Source organism: Xiphias gladius, chromosome 18, assembly GCF_016859285.1.
Source record: "Xiphias gladius isolate SHS-SW01 ecotype Sanya breed wild chromosome 18, ASM1685928v1, whole genome shotgun sequence".
NCBI lineage: Eukaryota > Metazoa > Chordata > Actinopteri > Istiophoriformes > Xiphiidae > Xiphias > Xiphias gladius.
The window spans coordinates 5,016,394-5,034,654 of NC_053417.1; the positions used below are offsets into that span (position 1 = coordinate 5,016,394).

The 18,261-nt window shown below is 39.1% G+C and overlaps 1 protein-coding gene across 1 annotated transcript in view; it reads left to right on the top strand.

The window, feature by feature from the left end:
• The window catches only part of LOC120803919 (copine-9-like), a 79,317-nt gene that overhangs the window by 37,717 nt on the left and 23,339 nt on the right, over positions 1–18,261 (top strand). Inside the window, exons 7-8 of the mRNA XM_040152956.1 lie at positions 15,908–15,971; positions 17,401–17,504. Of these exons, the coding sequence (XP_040008890.1) occupies positions 15,908–15,971; positions 17,401–17,504 (168 nt within the window). The remainder of the gene's footprint in view (positions 1–15,907; positions 15,972–17,400; positions 17,505–18,261) is intronic.

Sequence of the window (18,261 nt, forward strand, 5' to 3'; positions counted from 1 at the left end):
TTTCTCTAACAAGGGATGCCCCAGAACTAGAGGTGTCTGAGGAGCAGAAATAACATTGAATTAGATGGACTCTGTGATTACCAGACAAAACCAGGGACTAGGATGAGGTGCGGTGAGAAACTCTGCCAAAAATCTCTCATCTAAGGCGTTTAGGGTTAGAGGAGTCTTAATGGGTTCTAGGGCTATTCCAGACTGTCGAACTAGGTCAGGCAGAGCTAGAAGAGGCAATGAGAGCTGATTAGAGCAAAAGGTGGCTTGCATCTGAAGCCACTGTTTAGATGGGGCCGTAGAAGACCCCCATGCAAGGGAATGGAAAAGTGGTCTCAGACTTTTGGACCCCACTTTGTGTATATATAATACAAGCGGACTGCGCTGACGCTGGCCAGTATGGTGAAAAGGAACAACGGACATCCCCGCAGAAATCGGGAGGAGGACAAGCAGGGGATACAGAGGAGGAACAAAGTGATTAAGGAAGGGAGATGGGTCCATACAACAGAGACTGAAGGAGAAGAGGACATATAAGCCATATTTCCCTCTATCATCATGGGCAACATGACATTGCTGGACAATAAGACTGACGATCTAGTGGCCCTAGTGAGGAATCTGAGGGACTTCCATGAGTACAGTGTTATGTGCTTCACAGAGACACGACTACAAGAAGATACTCTGGATCCCATCGGTACCATCAATGGCTTTCAGGCGGTTTGGACGGAAGGGGAGCCCAGACATTGAACTGCTATCTGTGGGGCTACATCCATACTACATTTCCAGGGAGTTCTCACACTATCTTGGTTGTTGTTTATATCCACCCCTTAGTTTACCTTATGACGATTGTGACGTCATCCACTCCTACTGCCATACTCCAGAATCTGCACCCCAGTGCTTTCTTCATGATCTCTGGGAACTTCAACTGGACAAGATATTCTCCACTGTCACTCAGTTTGTGGATTGCACTACTAGATATGATAGGACCCTGGAACTGCCGTATGCTGGTGTTAAGAGGCCCCGTAGATTCTATGTCCCACATTAATTTTGGCACATTTGCATTTTTACATTTTTGTATTCACTTATTTGGTATTTATTATTATTACTATTTACAGTAATTTTTTTTACTCTTTTACTTATTAATTCCCCTTTCCTAACTGTCTGTTGTGCAATTGTAACAAAGCAATTTCCTTTCGGGGATCATTAAAATTTCTCTGATTTTAATTCTGATGAAGCACACAAATGCAGCTACACGCTGATGTAAGTCCAGGTTTTCATGCTAGCACTGTAGAGATCATTCGCCGAGTGTGTGAATTGGAGCGTTCCACAGAGCTGACTGGAGGTGATGGTTGGAGCCACTGGCTTGGAGGACATGGCGCTCGGGGAGCCTCAGGCTTGGCTGCCGGGCTGAGGTGTGGGTAACATCAAAATGGTCAAGACTGAGCCGGTGAGTGTTTTTGCTTCCTAGGTTTCACCAGACATGAGACTTTGTCTGTGTATCTTTGAGAAAAACATGGCTGTGCAGTTACTTCTCAAAAGATTGACAATGTACACAGGAGATATGGCTCATTTAAAGTATCTGTTGAATACAATGGTGAAAAGTACAATCGGCAGCTATTAGTCCAACACTATTATTTGAGAACCATCTGGTGGACTGTGACATATTATGTATGCAAGGAAAATCTAAACTCTCTCAATGATAACTTTCATGGGGCTAGGTGGTGGCCAACAACTGACCTTGGCATGGGAATAGTCAGATGTAGGATATCAGGGGATGTGGCTGTTCTGTGGAATAAGAAGCTTGACTCATTAATAAATGTGGTTAGGCTTGGTGCTGACTGGTGTATTGTAATACAGTTTACTCAAATTGACATGGAATTTATTATCCTAAATGTGTATACATCCTATGAATGCCATCAGAATGAGGATGAATATCTAATTAGGCTTGCCGTCATCAATTCCTTTATTTAAACAATACTTCTTCTAGTGTATATGTTATCTCAGACAGGAACTCAATATTTGCCAATCATATTGCTCAGTTTTGTCAATATAATAATTTTATAACTTCAAGGAAAGTGCTTTTGCCTACAGATAGTTAACTTACATTCGTGGACGATTGTATTAGTACAGCTGATGTGCATAAACATCGGGGTGTATGAGCATTCTGTATGGGGCAGAAACGACTGATCATATACCTGTTGCTATGGCAATAAATGTTGAAAATATATCTGTGCTATCCAGAAATGGAAATAGTGTCAGCACTGAAAAACTGGACTGGTCAACCCTCACAAATGAAGACATCTTAGACTACTATGCTCATACAGAAAAATCCTTGTGTAATATTCCTCTACCTAGAGATGCAATCTTGTAGTGGTGCTAATTTTAAGAATGTGAAGCATTGGAGATATATATACTCCATGTATAATGATACTTCACAGTAAGTGCTTTGTATGTAGGCAGTAGACCCTACTACAAACATAAAAACAAGAAACATAACATCAGGCCTGGCTGGAATAAGTATGTTGCTGAGTTTCATGCTGAAGCCTTTGGAGCCACTAAATTATGGACTATGGCAGGTAGACCCAGACAAGGGCCTGCGCTTGAGTACAGCAAACTCGCTAATGCAAGATATGAGTATGCTATTCACTTCGTATTAATCAAAATGAGCAAGCCGTGAGGACTGATTCCATGGCTAAGAAGCTGCTAAGTAACAAAGGTATTGATTTTTGGAAAGAAGTGAGAGTTCTTAACTGCTAAATATCTCTATTCTTTTTACTGGCTTGTTACCGGGCTCAATGCTGTCTGTTCTGTTATTGCCAGTCATTACGGATGAATCTTGTAAAGTAAGCAGCCTAGATAATTACAGCCCCATAGCTTTAACCTACTGTCAGTCCTAGAAAGACTTCTGCTGGATTAACTCTACAGATAACCAGTTTGGTTTTAAAGCTAAACATGGCACTCACATGTGTATATATACCTTAAAGGAAATTGTAAACAAATATAGGGGTAAAAACTCAGTTCTTATGTGTTTCACTGATACTTCTGAAGCCTTTGATCATGTAATCATGGAAGGTTGTTTGTTAAATTGAAACATAGAGGGGTGCTCAAATACATTGTGAGAATTCTGATTTACTGGTATGCCCACCAGACTATGCAATTAAAATAGTGGGCAATAGTGTCTCATCCCCGATTGGGGTTAACAGTGCTGTTACACAAAGGGGAATTTTGTCCCCACTTCTTTTTAGTCTTTATATTGATGACCTTCCCAAGCAATTGAAAGCCTTTAATAATGTGTACATGATTGGTAATACTCTAGTGAACCATATTATGTATGCAGATGATCTTGTGGTCCTTATTCCATGTTGAGCTGGTCTCCAGCAGCTCCTTACTATATGTTCTGTGTATGGTTTGGAACATGATATCAAATACTGTGCCAGTAAGGGTTTTGTCATGATCTGTAGAATCTAAGCAGACATATGTCTAAAATTTCCTAGCTTTAAATTGTCTGATAATAATCTTAGTGTCTGTAAAGTATCTTGACATTTTATTACGGACAAATGACAGATGATGAAGATATTTATAGGCAATGCCGCATCATGTATGCACAAACGAACATTCTCTTACGCAAGTTGAGTGTGTGTACAGATGGAGGGAAGATGTCTCTGTTCAGAGCATATTGTACACAACTTTACACTGCACACTTTTGGTCAAACTACAGAAAAGCAAGCTTACAGAGGCTTCAAGTGCCTTATACTGATGCCATGAGGATATTACCTCAGATACCTAACTGGTGTAATGCAAATGAAATGTTTGTGGCTGCAGGAGTCAATACTTTACTAACCGTTCTAAGAAATATTTATTTATTTATTTACCGGCCTAATGGATGTGAAAATAAAATCATCCTGGCCTTATCAAACAAAAGTTTCAGTACTATATACTACCAATCCCAGCTGTGGAGACACTGGTACAATTGTCCCCTTTGTAGGATATCAATTTATATTTTTTAAACCATGTTTTTTTGTCGTGCTTTTGTGTGTAATTTATTCTATGCAATGTATTGTCTTTTATCTGGACCCTGAGTCGGCAATAAAATTTGATTGATTGATTGATTGTCACTCGCCACTGCCCCTGCCACCTGTGCTGAGGCCTACTAAGCTAACATTAAGCTAGCAGATTGAATAGTTCAAAAAACCGAAATCTTGGCAACCCACCTAGAAATTATGTATAGATACAACTAAATTTTATTTGGTAGGAAACGTAATAGTCTGCCAATTATGTTTTTTATTAACATAATGAGGATATGTTGTTTATTTACATATTTGGCAAGTTTCAAATACGATGATCATGAATGCATAGTATCAGGAAAATGTTCACAGATGAAATACTTGTTCCCTCCAAAATATCAGCTCTCGCAGGACAATATCCGCTTGTACTGAGAACAGCATTATTAAACTTTTCTATTGTTGTGTTTCGGCTCTCACAGCACTTGGTTAAGGTTGGGGAAAGACTGTGGTCTGGTTTAATAAAAGGTTCACAGTTACTTCAGACACAACATGGTTATGTACATTTAACCAAAACCACCATCTCTCCCTAACCTTAACCAAAGTGCTTTTGTAACTTAAACCTAAACACAAGACAGGACTGTGGATGCAAAGCCTGGACTGATACATTTGGCTGTTTATATATGTAACTACAGCTTATTCTGGATGACCTTCAGATGTCATATCTAGGCTTTAAAATGTATGAGTGTGTGTGTTAGGGTTCGAATGCATTTTTTGAATTTGGGATGGAGGGCTGTGTTCAAGCTAGAGCGGGGCGAGCTGATCACTAATTAACATGGAGATAGTTCGTTTGTCAGTTACTATTAGGTTTTCCAGGTACAAAGTGAAAGACACAAAAGCTTTGACTGCACCCAATGAGATTTGACTGACCAATGACTATTCTTTGATGCCAGAGTAGTGTTACAGATTTTCAGGTTAAAATTCCCATCTGAGCAATAATACTCATGCTCAATAAGTATTTTCTCCCTCTCACTTTGTATCTGTATCTTTCCCTCACACACACACAACACACACACACACACACACGCATTAGTGTCGTTATTGTCTTTCCCCTGTGGCGTCCTACAGAACCATCACCTGCCATCGCCATCTGGCGTGGTGGTTCATGTTCATCAAATATGTAGCATTTAATCTTGTGTCTGTTGCAAATGTGATTTAAAAAATATAGTTATACTTGCCTTTGTCAAATTACTAAATTTCCACTGCAACTTTTTGAGTTCAGTCTTAATGGATACCACCCTGAACCAGTGATTCTTACTGTGTGTGTAAATATGTAAAGAAAATGTAAACAAAAGGAAATTCTTTGTTTCTATCAGTTCCAAATTTCCCAATGAAAAAATCTGCGTCAGAGCAGATGAATCAACACAGATTTATAACCAAAGATCTTCCAACTGGCAAGAATTAGTTGTTACTTTATCTTGTAAAACAAAGATACAGTATGTTTGCAAATGGCTCTGTTTGAGCAAGCAGAAATTAGCTTTGAGCTAGTTTCATGCTTGCCAGCTTTGATCGCTTTGGCAAATAATGTGACAATGTTGTTCTGTTATAGTCATGGATACAGACAGCACCTCTAATCTGTGAGCACCACCATTTGTTGAAACAACAAAGGATTTGCACTAGGAAGATAGAGTTTTTGTATAGGATCATCACTGAGTGATGATACAGCTTTTACAGAGAGAGCTACAAAAACATGCTTATGATCTCATAGATTTGGCTGTTTCATTCAGAATTATATGTAATCGTTTTTCAATTAGGATATTTTATGTTTTCAAGTGATAGATATGATGAACTACTCTTGTACTATGTGTTATTCTATCAGTTCCTTTTTAATGTTATTCTTTGTTCAGGTATGATTGTGGTGACAGTCATTTTGCTAATACCAAAATGGTATCTTTATATTGTCCTGTTTTTCTCTTTCTACACTTAAAAAAACAAATAAAACAAAAATAAAAGTCAAATAAAAATCGAAAATAAACATCAAAAATAATGGTAGAAACAGTAATAGTAGGCTAAAATCACATCAGTGATTGTGAACTAAAGAACTACTTTTAAAATATTTTTTTCTTTACAGTCGAAATTCCATTGGCCTCTAGAATCCTCCCGCTCTGTCATTACTGTGACTGGCAACACTGATGCGCTAAGACAGGGAGACACTGATTAATATGTACTTTAGAATAACTTATATATCATATTACCCCACCACTACCACTACCTTTCTGTTAGTCTCATAGTCACATGCTCCTGTCAAGAATCATTTTCTGTTAAGGATAATTTTCTCGGGCAGTGAGCATTTTTCAGATCTTTCTGATGTCCTCATCATCTGTGACACTGGTAATTCTTGCTAGCTTCCCAGATGACTCAGTTCCCCATCAGGAATTTTTTTCCTCCAAATTATTACACATGAGCCATCAAGTTACACTCAGATAATTAACCACTTTTCATGCTGACTAACTCTAACAGACACATACTTCGAAGCGACTTTTAAAAACTTGTTAATCTAGCAAAAACCCATGATGAAACACTCTCTTTAGGAGCTGGGGGATCACCCAAGCATGTATTTCTGTAGAGCGGAGCCAGCCCTGAGTGGGTGGATGTGGCAGCTCCAAATGGGACGGGTTAGTAGCAGGAAGTAGGCGGTACCCCCAAATGTAAGTTCATCCTAGGATGACCATTAAAGTTACAGTGAAACAGCTCAAGTTATAGGTCTTTATCTTCAGTAATGTGATGTATTTACAAGTCAAATGGAATACGAGGATGGTAGTTTAGTTACTATGGGGATTTAAATAGAATCCTTCGGATGTGACTGGATGTTACAAAATTGGGCTGGACTTGGTGAATACGGCGACGTGATACAGAGCTGAAGAGGAATATGGGAGTGGGGAGCTGTTAGCCTCCACACACCTACCTCACCTGCGTTGTTAGACCAGGAGGAGGAGGAAGAATCTTGGTTACAATTAGATCTTAACCAGGTGAAAACCAAACAAGCACCTCGTACTGCTCTCCTAGCTACCCACTAGCTGATGGTCAAGTGCGGATTACCTCCACCAAGGAGCTTATGTCTTCACCCGTGTCTGATTGTTGGTTATGTTTGTTTGTTTATTTGTGAGTAGAATTTAAGAATTTTGATTTAAACACTCAAAAACAATTTTAGGACACATATTTAGCATCTAATGCGATAAAAGAACAGTTAGCACAGGGATCCAGAATTAGAACTTGTAGAATGTATTTTTAATTTCACTGTATGAGCAGGACGGTAACTGTTAACATCTTAACTTACATGATACACACAATTGTGTCATTAGTCTTTCTGCTTGAGTGCATTTTTACCACTTGGCTAGCAATGCTTAACGTTGTCTAAATAGTCCACATGGATGCTCGACTGTGATTTGAGACTAGAACTACCATGGACACCATTATTTCTCTATCCCCTTACTTTATTCAAGCGATGCCTATTTGGAGCTTATAGTGCAGCCCATTTGGAGCTGGCTCCGGTCTGCAGAGATATTTCTCCCTCATGACACCAGTTCCCTCTCCATTGAAAAGAATATCTGTTGTTGTGGAAATCTAAATGTCTAGTCCTCAAATATAATATGACCCCTGCTTTTTAAAATGTAATATCCAGAAAAAAATGTTGTCATATATTCAGTCTAATGCAGTAATAGCATGTCACATATACTCCATGTTAAGGCTGATATACATGTTTTATCCCTCTTTTAGCCTGCATTTGGGGTTTCATGTGTTCAGAGAGCTGTGCCCAAAGTGCCGTACACAGCTGTGTGTTTGTATGTGTGTGTATCCATGCCAACTGCACATGCTGAAAAGGAGAGTGTGGGCCAGGGAGACCACACAGTCCATCACATGGTCTCTTGTCTCATGTCAACTAGTACAGGTTTCATAGTCCAAAGTGTCCCCTCAGTCCTGTCCAGTCGCTGGACCAGGACCTTTCGTATGTTCAAAGTAAGTCCCCTTTAATATACCTCTGTCCGGATGGAAATCATTCAATCTCAGACATGAACTCTGCAGATAAAGTTATGACATGGGTCTCACCATATATCTGGTGTGACACGCAGAAGGTAACACAGGGATGTCACAAAGGGTGCTGCCCCCCCCCCGGCTTTTCTGTCACAGCTTGTTCCAGCTCATATGTTTGGTCATGCCCAGGCACATAACACAGAGGAACTGAATCTACAGTATGTGTGGTGACTGGTGTGAGGTTTGCTTAGATACAGACTGGCAGGCTCTATGGACACACCCGACTACATTTACTTCACATGTGTTGGACATACAGTATATTGGTTTGCTTTAAAGGTGTTATTATTCTTTGTAGTAATGGTGATAGTAGTGATGGTTGAAAGGCTAAATATACTTCATCCTGTTATCAGTCAGTGGACCCTGCTTTCGCTCCAAATGGTGCTGCTGCCCAAAACACCAAGAGATATGAACACATTACCCCTCTGCTAACCAATTTACACAATTGATTCACCCAATTAATTTTATAGCATTAAACGGCCATGCTCCAAAATACACAGAATCATTGATTTACTGCCTCCTTATGTGACTGTGCATCACTAACCGAGCGTGGGTGGGGCTCTGCTGGTGACTGGGCCTTTAAAGTCCACAGACTTTGGAACACTGCCTGTTGAGAGCAGATCGGCTACATGTTTAACTTATTTCAGGTCCTTTCTTAAAATATACTTCTGTAAGAATATATAAGCTTGAAGTATACTTAGAATGTTTCTAGGGGTGTTACCCTTCCATCCCCGCAATTTTATTTTCTCTTTTCCTCTTGGCTTCAGATTTTAATCAAATTTTGGGTTTGATGGTTGGGATAGTTTTTACAATTTTTTTATTTACATTTGTCTGTGCTTTTTTACTTTACTTTTTTTCTTTCCTTATGGCTAAATGGCTAAATCCCTTCTTCTTCCTCCTCTCGTATTTTGTGAAACACTTCCGTTCAGTATCCTGCTGCTCTCTGTGATCCCATCTACTGTGTTTTAATGCAGCTGAATTCACTATGTACAGTAGTTGTTCTCACTTATATATTTTTGTGTCTCTGTTGTCAGGTTGTGGAACGAAAGTGTAATTAAATCGCGGCTCATAAATACTACCTGTTAACCAGCAGTCATTCCCCAGCTGATAAATCATTATTTTACAGTCTGCTAAGATCAACATAAACATACACCAATCAGCCACAACATTAAAACCAATAACTGGCTTTAGTGTTTTGGCTGATCAGTGTAGGTTTATGGCAACAGCTTCACAGTGATCCACTATAGTGACATTTAACATGAGAGATCGCAAAGAAAGAGGCAAAGAAAAGTCCTTCTTAACTTCACTGCCAAACAGCCCTTCTTTGTGCAGCCTACATCATTGTTTTACAAAAGCTCAGTTTTCCCAGTAGACACTGAAACACCAAGCTGGCATTTTCAGTTTTACACACTCTGGAGACCATTTCTGAAAGGCTCCGTTTTTGGGGAGAAAAATGCCATTTGAGTGTGGACAGAGGGCTGAAAAGGAGAGAAAAAGATGAATTTAAAAATTCAACTGACTTAGTGTGGATATACTCTTTGTTAGTCTTTGTTGTTGTTTTTTTTGAAAAAAGTACCATTCAAACAGAATGTATTATTATTACAGTGACAAATGTGACCTATCCACTATTTACATATAATACGACTAAAACTGGGATTACGCACCATATAACTACCACAAACACAAAAATAATATAAGCACATCTGATTTATCTGATTTAAACAAACAATACACATCAGCAATAATGGAATAATGAGGAAGGCTACTTATCTGCTGTAAAGTACAGTTGTGTTGAGGTGGACAGTACAAGGCTATCCGGTGTTTTTCAGCTCACGCACTGAATAGAGGAGGATGTTTTGGAGACTGGTCAGGAGATTTTTAATGCTGCATCAAACAAGATGAGAAATTAATCCCTGACTAAGGTGAACTCACATCCTGTAGTTTTTGGTCAGAATGAAAAATGTGCACACTGAGCCTTCCGTGTTTGACAATCCCTGAGTCAGAGAGGCTGGCCTGAACCAACAGAACTCGTTGGGTAGATAAAAAATTGACTCTTTTCCTTTGCGATCATACAATTCAAGCTCACATCATTATAAACAAGACACTGATGTCTTGTTTATAAGCCAACCTCTAACAGAGCTCTCTGTGGTCCCAAATGCATCTTATGATGAGAAATAGAACAGGCTAAAAACTTGTAATATCCAGCAGAGGAACAGCATGTCATTAATATTCTGCAGTCGGTGAGCGTCAAGGCTCGGGCAGATACTCCAGAGTCCAGGCAGTTCTCTTATCCAGTGGGCTAGCTAGCGGGTGTGCAGTTGGACACACTGTGTAGATAAATTCATAAATAATTCTCTCCCTGTTGCTGCCTGCTACAGCTGGCAGGCAGCATGAGTGAGAGAATCCATCGACTTTGAAACTACGTCATGGAGGGCTGTGGATGCATTAGACGAGGTGAGAGTGGTACTCTCATTGGATTGTGCTATATTTTCATCATTCTTTCTTCCCTCTCTGCTACTTAAATCAATTTTCCTCACATGGCCACTTTGTTTTCAATCTTCTCTCATCTTCTGTCAGTTGTCTCGCTCCGTCTTCTGCTTCTTCTTTTTTTCTAACAAAGCTAAATAAATCTGTGTCAGTGGTCCTTTGATGGGACCGTTATTCTACATTCTACTTCATCATGTCACTGAACTGGGACACAGCTGAAATATCCTGGGTCAGTGGACAGCAGCTTCGCCTCAGGCCCCCTGTTTCCTAACAGTTGAATTTGGGCCCCACTTCGGCACAAGGCGGCTGATGAAAATGCAACCAAATCGCTCCCAAGAAAAGCACATAAAGGGCAGCTATAAAAGCGCTGCAGATGTAAATTCATAGCAAATATTTATGTTCCACAGAAATGTGTACTGGCTGTATGCACGTGTGTGTATGTGTGTTTAAGAAGTAAGAGGATTTAAAAAAGGACTCTTGATATCAAGGTTCGAATACAATGCGGCCCTGCCATACAATGTGACGGAGCTGTCACTGGAGCTGTCAGCTGTGGAAACAATGGATGTCTCTCAGTGTACTTTTCAAAAGCACAAATGGTTTCTAGTTTTTCAAGGTTCTTTGGGCTTCAGACTTAAATTTGACTTCAGACATCGTACCCGCTCAGTGAAACCAACGCTGATGCAAAGCGTATGGGATGCAAGTACTTTACTGAAAGGAAATAAAAGTGTCCACAACTGTATCCTAGCTACAGCCCTCACTAAACTACAGACCTGGTTTATTACTCAACTATTGAGGGAGGTCATTAGGGAATTAGGTAACATTCTGGATACAGTGAATTTACTACATACTTCAATATCAATAAAAGGCTAAGTGACCAGAAAGATTTAATTACAGGGGAAGAAGACAAGAGGCTAGGTTGTAAAAAGTGTGTTTAAAGAAGACTTAGAAATAAATTACACTGTGTCTTTTAAAATTGCTGAGAATCTATTTAATAAGTGCCATAATATTACTACTGGGTAATGAACAAGAAAAATGAGGAATTCATTTTTACTTTTTATTTCAAGGAACTTAAAAATGATTTAAAAAATGAAACAGTAATTGTCGCATTTGCAAAGGTGTGGACACTCTACTAAAGTAAGTCAGTACTTAGTGACCCCCCCACCCTTCAGACGTTGACTTTTGACATTAGGTTGCAGGTGAAGTTACCTTCTGATGACTCCACCACGTAGACCCATTTTGTGCATCACAGTGGAGCGGTGCACCACCACTACTGTGTCAGCTACACGTTCCCGCGGCTCCTTTGCAGTCATAGAGGGGCAGTTTTCATGACCTTCCAGAGCGTTTCTTGACTTCCAAAGTTCAACTTAAGTGTCATTCCTTACTGACATTTTTCGGACAGTGGAAATTTCAAGTTTAAAGCACTTTGATATCTTCTGATAGCCTCCCCTGCTTTGTAGCATGAGTTAGCTTCATTTTAGATCCTCAGTCAGTTGCTTAGGGGAGCCCTTGGTTGTTGAGTGTTAACCACAAGGTTCGAAGAGTCAGAGAATTTATCATGAGCTCACAGTTCCTAAGGACAGGTCTTGACCTGCCTTATAAGTCCTAATGAGTCAATGAAGGCCTAAAGAGTTAATGAAGTCCTGAGGTTGCCCAACATTCGGCACATGCCAAAATTACTGTTTAATTTTTTTTTTTTCTCTTTTTTAACTTGATGAAGAAAAGCTCTTTTTTAATGTCTGTTGGTTGCATATGTCATTTGCCAAGTGGTGCCCAGACTTTTGCATACAGCTGTACATAGGCAAAGCTGCCATCTTTTAACATTGTTTTGGCATCAACCCAGCAAACAGTGGACTGTAGTGGACTCATTTTTACATTTTTACATGAACGAAAAGTTAAAAGAAATTAAAATAGCAAAAAAAAGCATCAAAATGCAAACAATAACATTTTTAGCTTCATTTTCTGCCATTCTTTTATCAGTAATTCTAATAAATTGACTAACCTAAGTACAAAATGTATTTTGTTTGTGTTATTAGCTCGTATCTTGCAGAGGGCCTCAGTGAAGGAAGAAAAAACTGTAATATTTCTTTAGTCAATTATGTACAGTTATTGGTGCTATATTTATTGCTGTACTGTCTGAATTGAAACTATAAAATCACCATAGAATCTGATCTGACTCAGTGTAAATAACAATTGTAATATTCACAACTGAATGAATATATTATTTTAATCGTAATTATTATCATTATAGAGAGGTTTCTGTTTTATGTATCGTTCTACAAACAAAATAGTTACTTTACAAAATCGAATCTCTGTTTACTACTTAATTCTTGTCATGGCATGGTCTGTGTGGGTGCTGGTGTGTCTCTGGGTAGATTTTGTAAACCAGTCTGAGTCAGAGCCCTGAGACAATGTTTATTCCCAAGTCCGGCCCTGCATACAAATTGTACAACTGTGTGTGAAATATAAGAGGACTGTTAAAAGTGAATTTCATTATTGGTTATATTGAGATAAACTGATGGAGGTGGCTGTGACTCGCCCTTTGATCTTAATTGTCAGTCACAATCATTAGTCTTAGATGCATCTCGTCCTACAGTGATTAGATCTCAGATGTCAGAGAACCTGTTATATTTCCAAGCACCACATCACAACAAGTGTCACACGCACAGAGCGGACTTTTGTTGCTTGTTTTTTTTTTATTCTTTTCTTTTTGTCCAACTGTGGCAGTAATCACAGTCAATTTCCAAGACCGGATGCAACTCTGAGCATGGCATAGTCAGCTTGGGCCAAGACATGTAGGTTCTCCATAGTGGTTACATATCTGTTTTCTGATGGAGTGATGTTCGAAGTTTCTTTTTTTATTCTAGTCTGTTTTTCTTTGGTTGACTACAGCACTACTAAATTATTGTGACATTTCAAAAGTTTAATTAAAATGTAATTTTACTGTTGGCTAGATGCCAACATTACTTATGTCTATGGCTGTCTTTCCTCCCTTTCCCTTCTCTCATCTTTCTTTCAACACCCTTTTTTCATCCTCGTTTGTCATTTCCTCTTTCTCTCTCTCCCCCTCCTTCATCCCTTTTAACCACATCTTGTGATTCAGGAAAGTATAATGAAGCAGCGGTCAGGCTTGGCCCTTTTGTCCCCGACAGTCACAAAGTCACCCCTCATTTTCTTCTCTCACCCCCAATAAGTTCCTCCTCTCCCTTTCTCTGAGTTTCTTATGTAGACATCCATTCTGTTTTTTCTTGTTCAATTTCTCCTTCTCTCTTTTGTGACAAACCAGAATTCTTTCACCAGTCAGTTCTTTCTTCAAGACGTCCAATTTAATGTGAGTTTAAATGGGAGAGAAACAAATAAAAAGGAAAAAAAACAACCTCTACAAGCTTTAACCTTGAAAACAGTAGAAAAGAGAAGACAGAGGATGTGTTGGAGGGAATGCAGACACTTTTGTGCTTGTGTGAGTCATTCCTCTGAATTGGAACATGTCATTTTATTCAAAAAAAAACTCATCACTGTTTATATCAATATTAATATTAAAAGCAACTGTTCTTTTAAATGCGCCCCAACCCTAACACATTTCTTTATTAGATCGCCAATGTTATTGCCTGTGCATATATTTTGCTCAACAAAGCCATTTGTTTTTTAAATTATAACAAGCCTTTTCATTTGTCCTCCAAGGGAAATAAAACTGGTGCACCCCCAGTAGAACTGTGTATCTTGTATCTTGTATCTTTGTATCTTGTGCATGAGAGCAGACAAGCACGCATGCGAGCATGCAGGCAACACAAACACATTCCTGCTACAGGGTTAATGCAAAAGTTCTTTTCACAGCAGACATTTTGACTCATCACAGCAGGAAAAGCGCATGTTACTGATAACATTAAGGGGTGACTCCATTCCATCAAGCATCCCAGTGATCCATGACAGTGTGACAGTAAGCGCGTTCAAATCCACCTCTTTTCATGTGCATTTTCAATTTGCGCATGAAAAAAAAAAACCCTGAAATGTTTATTTTGGAAATTCATTGGTCCACACTTTGCTGTGGTAGAAAAGTGTCTTGCTGTGTCCTCTTTTTCTGCAGTGGTTTAAAGGCACTCAGCTGAAGAATTAGCACCACCAGCTGTGTATCTTGATGTGCCAAGCTCCTAACATTCACATACCAGTAATGGATGGAAATCTGTATAATTCAAATTATCTTTTTGAAGATATTCGGACAATTTATTTAATATTTGCAGTAAATTTGGATGGGAGCTTGGTTACTGAGCCAGCATGCACAATACCAGGAAACTGAAACTGAAGCGATGGAAAGTAGCCTTTTTATTTTATTTTATTTTTTTCCACTGTGACAAGTCAAAATGTCTCCTGTGAAAAAGGCCTGTTCAACAGATTAACAGTAGGTGGTTGTAACGCGCCCAGAAACATAGGGATATGCGAGGAAGAAGAAAGCTTATATATATAGTGGTTGGCAAATATGGATGTTAACGATACAGATTGAAAATAGTTAAAATGTCTTTTGTAAAGGTCTTATGATGAAGAAAAAGCACTAAGCGTGTGTGGCAGGAAGGACACACACAAGCATGTTAATACCAGGTCTGAACGGGGCCTAAGTCACCCCTCATTTTTCTTCTCTCACTCCCAATCAGTTCCTCCTTTCCCTTTGTCTGAGTGTCCTCTACAGACAGCCCGTCCAGATTGATCTTAAAGATCAATCAGGACAAGCAGGTGAAAGACCTTGTCCCTCTGTTGTTACCAACCCTGAGGTGGCCTTGAGCAAGTCACTTAACTTCCACTTGCTCCACTGAACTCCTCAGTGGCCAAATAAGATTATTGTAATGGGTAGCCGCCAACATTTATCCTGGTAGAAAGGCTTTACACGCTGTTGTTGTCGAAAAGAAGATGTTAATTTTTTTTTAAATATTGTAGCAGTTTAAAAAGTATACACTGAAACCACTTTCAAAACTCTGCATGAGCCATAGGGTGTCCTAAATGGGCTTAGAAGCCCCGTGATTTAAGTGCCTGATTCAGACTGATGTGATTTTGTTTTTGATTGAATATTTAAAAAGATGAAAAAAAAAAGGATTCTAGCAGCAAAAAGCTTTCATTTTCAGTTATAATTTGCACGCTAGAAAGTAAGTGCAGGACTTCGTGTGAGATTTTTCTTGTAGATATGACTCCAGGGAAGAAGTGCTGTCACCGATTCCAGGGAAGAAGTGCTGTCACCGATAACAAACAGATTTTAGCTATGATGACATCTGCTTGGCAGTTGTGTAATTTATATCATCTTACAATTACCCTCTTTCTCAATCTTTGTCTCTGTCTCTCGCTCTCTTTCCTTACACTCTCAGGGGGATTCCAGGGAAGAAGTGTGGAGTCATTATCTTAACTGCAGAGGAGCTCAGTAACTGCAGGGTCAGTACACAAACAAACACATACACACACACACACACACACACACACACACACACACACACACACACACACACACACACACACACACACACACACACACACACACACACACACACACACACAATCAAACATGCAAACAACCTAACTGTTGCTGGAATATTATCATATTGTCTGCCTTTTATTATTTGCCCTGATGCTGTTGTTGTGATAGCTTGTAATCCTCTCCCCCCGACATAAACACACCTACGCACAGGCATGTACACAGATACACAGAAAACATTTAGTGATGAGCCCGTCTATCAAAAGTAGATCATGAAATGTAACAAATATGCACGAGTTTAACCTGTAAATCACTTCATCTTTACCCCCACCCTCAAGTTTCATTTTTTTCTGTGTTCAGCACTGATTAACACTGATGTTGTGTTACCCAGACATCTCCACAGTTCTCACAAATATTTAGAATTAATCAAGAGGGTTTCCTGCTATGAACTAAGTGATTTTTCTCTTCCAATTTTCCATTCCCCTGCCACAATGATGTATTAATTTCAACTAGGCAGTCAGATACTAACATAATTTTTTGTGTGTGTGTGTGTGTGTGTGTGTGTGTGTGTGTGTGTGTGTGTGTGTGTGTGTGTGTGTGTGTGTGTGTGTGTGTGTGTGTGTGTGTGTGCTCCAGAGACCATTATGTTAACAGGCTTATCTTGGTTATGTTTACCATCGTTACTCTGGGAGGTTTTGCTCCTGACAAGATCCAAATGCTCTTCAGAAATTTTGATTAGTGTTTTGTGTATGCGTGAGTGTGTGTTCACGCAGGCTGACAACCCTTATCTGTCAGTTTTAAGCTTTGGTTTCCCATGATGCCTTCCCACTGGTGGCAGTGACTGAAAGGCCCCATTATCTAGCCATCTATCTATCTATCTATCTATCTATCTATCTATCTATCTCCCCTCCATACTCTCTTGTCTTAAGGACCTCAACACAGAAGCAGGAATAAGACAGCTCCTCATTAACTGCTGTAACCATCCATACATATGTATGAAGCTATTCACTCTGTCGCTCTGACTACATTACAGACATCTCATAATAAAATCAGTTTCTCCCACTAATAAAGTGTATAATTTAAATGAAATACGGGAATGCAATCACTGTAATCTATGTAGGCATTAGTTATTAAGCCGTTCTGACTGCTGGTGTTTGGGATCCTTATCCAGATTTGCTTCACCATAATGCATGGGTTTTTTACACTGCCAGTTGCTTTGTATTCAGAGGGACTCTTGTTTCAGAATTCTTCCACCCGAGTCCCCCCAAACCGCGCTGCTTCTGTCACCAAGAAATGAATTCCTGAAGAAAACAGGTTGCTGACTTAGAAAAAACATTGCATCAGAATACGTATATTGATGTTCAACCAAAACTCTGCTCTTTCTCTCAGGATATTGCTACTATGCAGTTATGTGCCAACAAGTTGGATAAGAAAGACTTTTTTGGCAAGTCTGACCCATTCCTGGTTTTCTACCGCAGTAACGAGGATGGAACGTGAGTTTGAGCACTCACGATGGGATCAGATATTCAAGTGTGTTTTTAATGTTAACCCATGAGACGATAGCAATATGTAGAACGTTCAGTGGACTGTTAGCAGGAATGTAAATAAGTACATTATTTGTATATGAACAGATAATATGCTTTGAATAGGTACGAACAGATCTGATGTTCCATGGGTGTTATTTTTACCTCTTTGTCTGATATTGAAGCCTGATGCAAGGGACCATCTCAAAAGTGCATGCAAAATGGCCAAATGATCTTTTCACATTTTTGACAATAGTTTTTCTCTTTTTTCATAGAAACTTTGAACCAACGTTGTCATCTTGACACAACCTCCAGTTTAAAAAAAAAAAAAAAAAGAGAAATATGGCAAAATGCAACTCTGACTTGTAATTTCTTACTGTTAAAACCACCTGTTCTATTTCCATATTCGTAAACAGTTACACATCTTTTATTCAGACTCAGTTTAAACTTTCTTTTATGTTCTTTAAAGGTGGGTTCAAATAATAGTTAGGCTTTAGATAGACCAACTTCTGGTATTAAAACCTAATACAGATACAAAGACAGAAATACACAACATCTTAGCATTGCACCCTAACTATGAGAAGTTATCATTATGACCATGTAATATATGTATCGATAGATTACAAGCTTGTCTTTTAGGTCATTGTGGTCATTTTCAAAAAGAAGAGCCTGACAAAAATAGAAACTCAGTACAATGCCACAGTGTGATGTCTTTTTATCCCCAGAA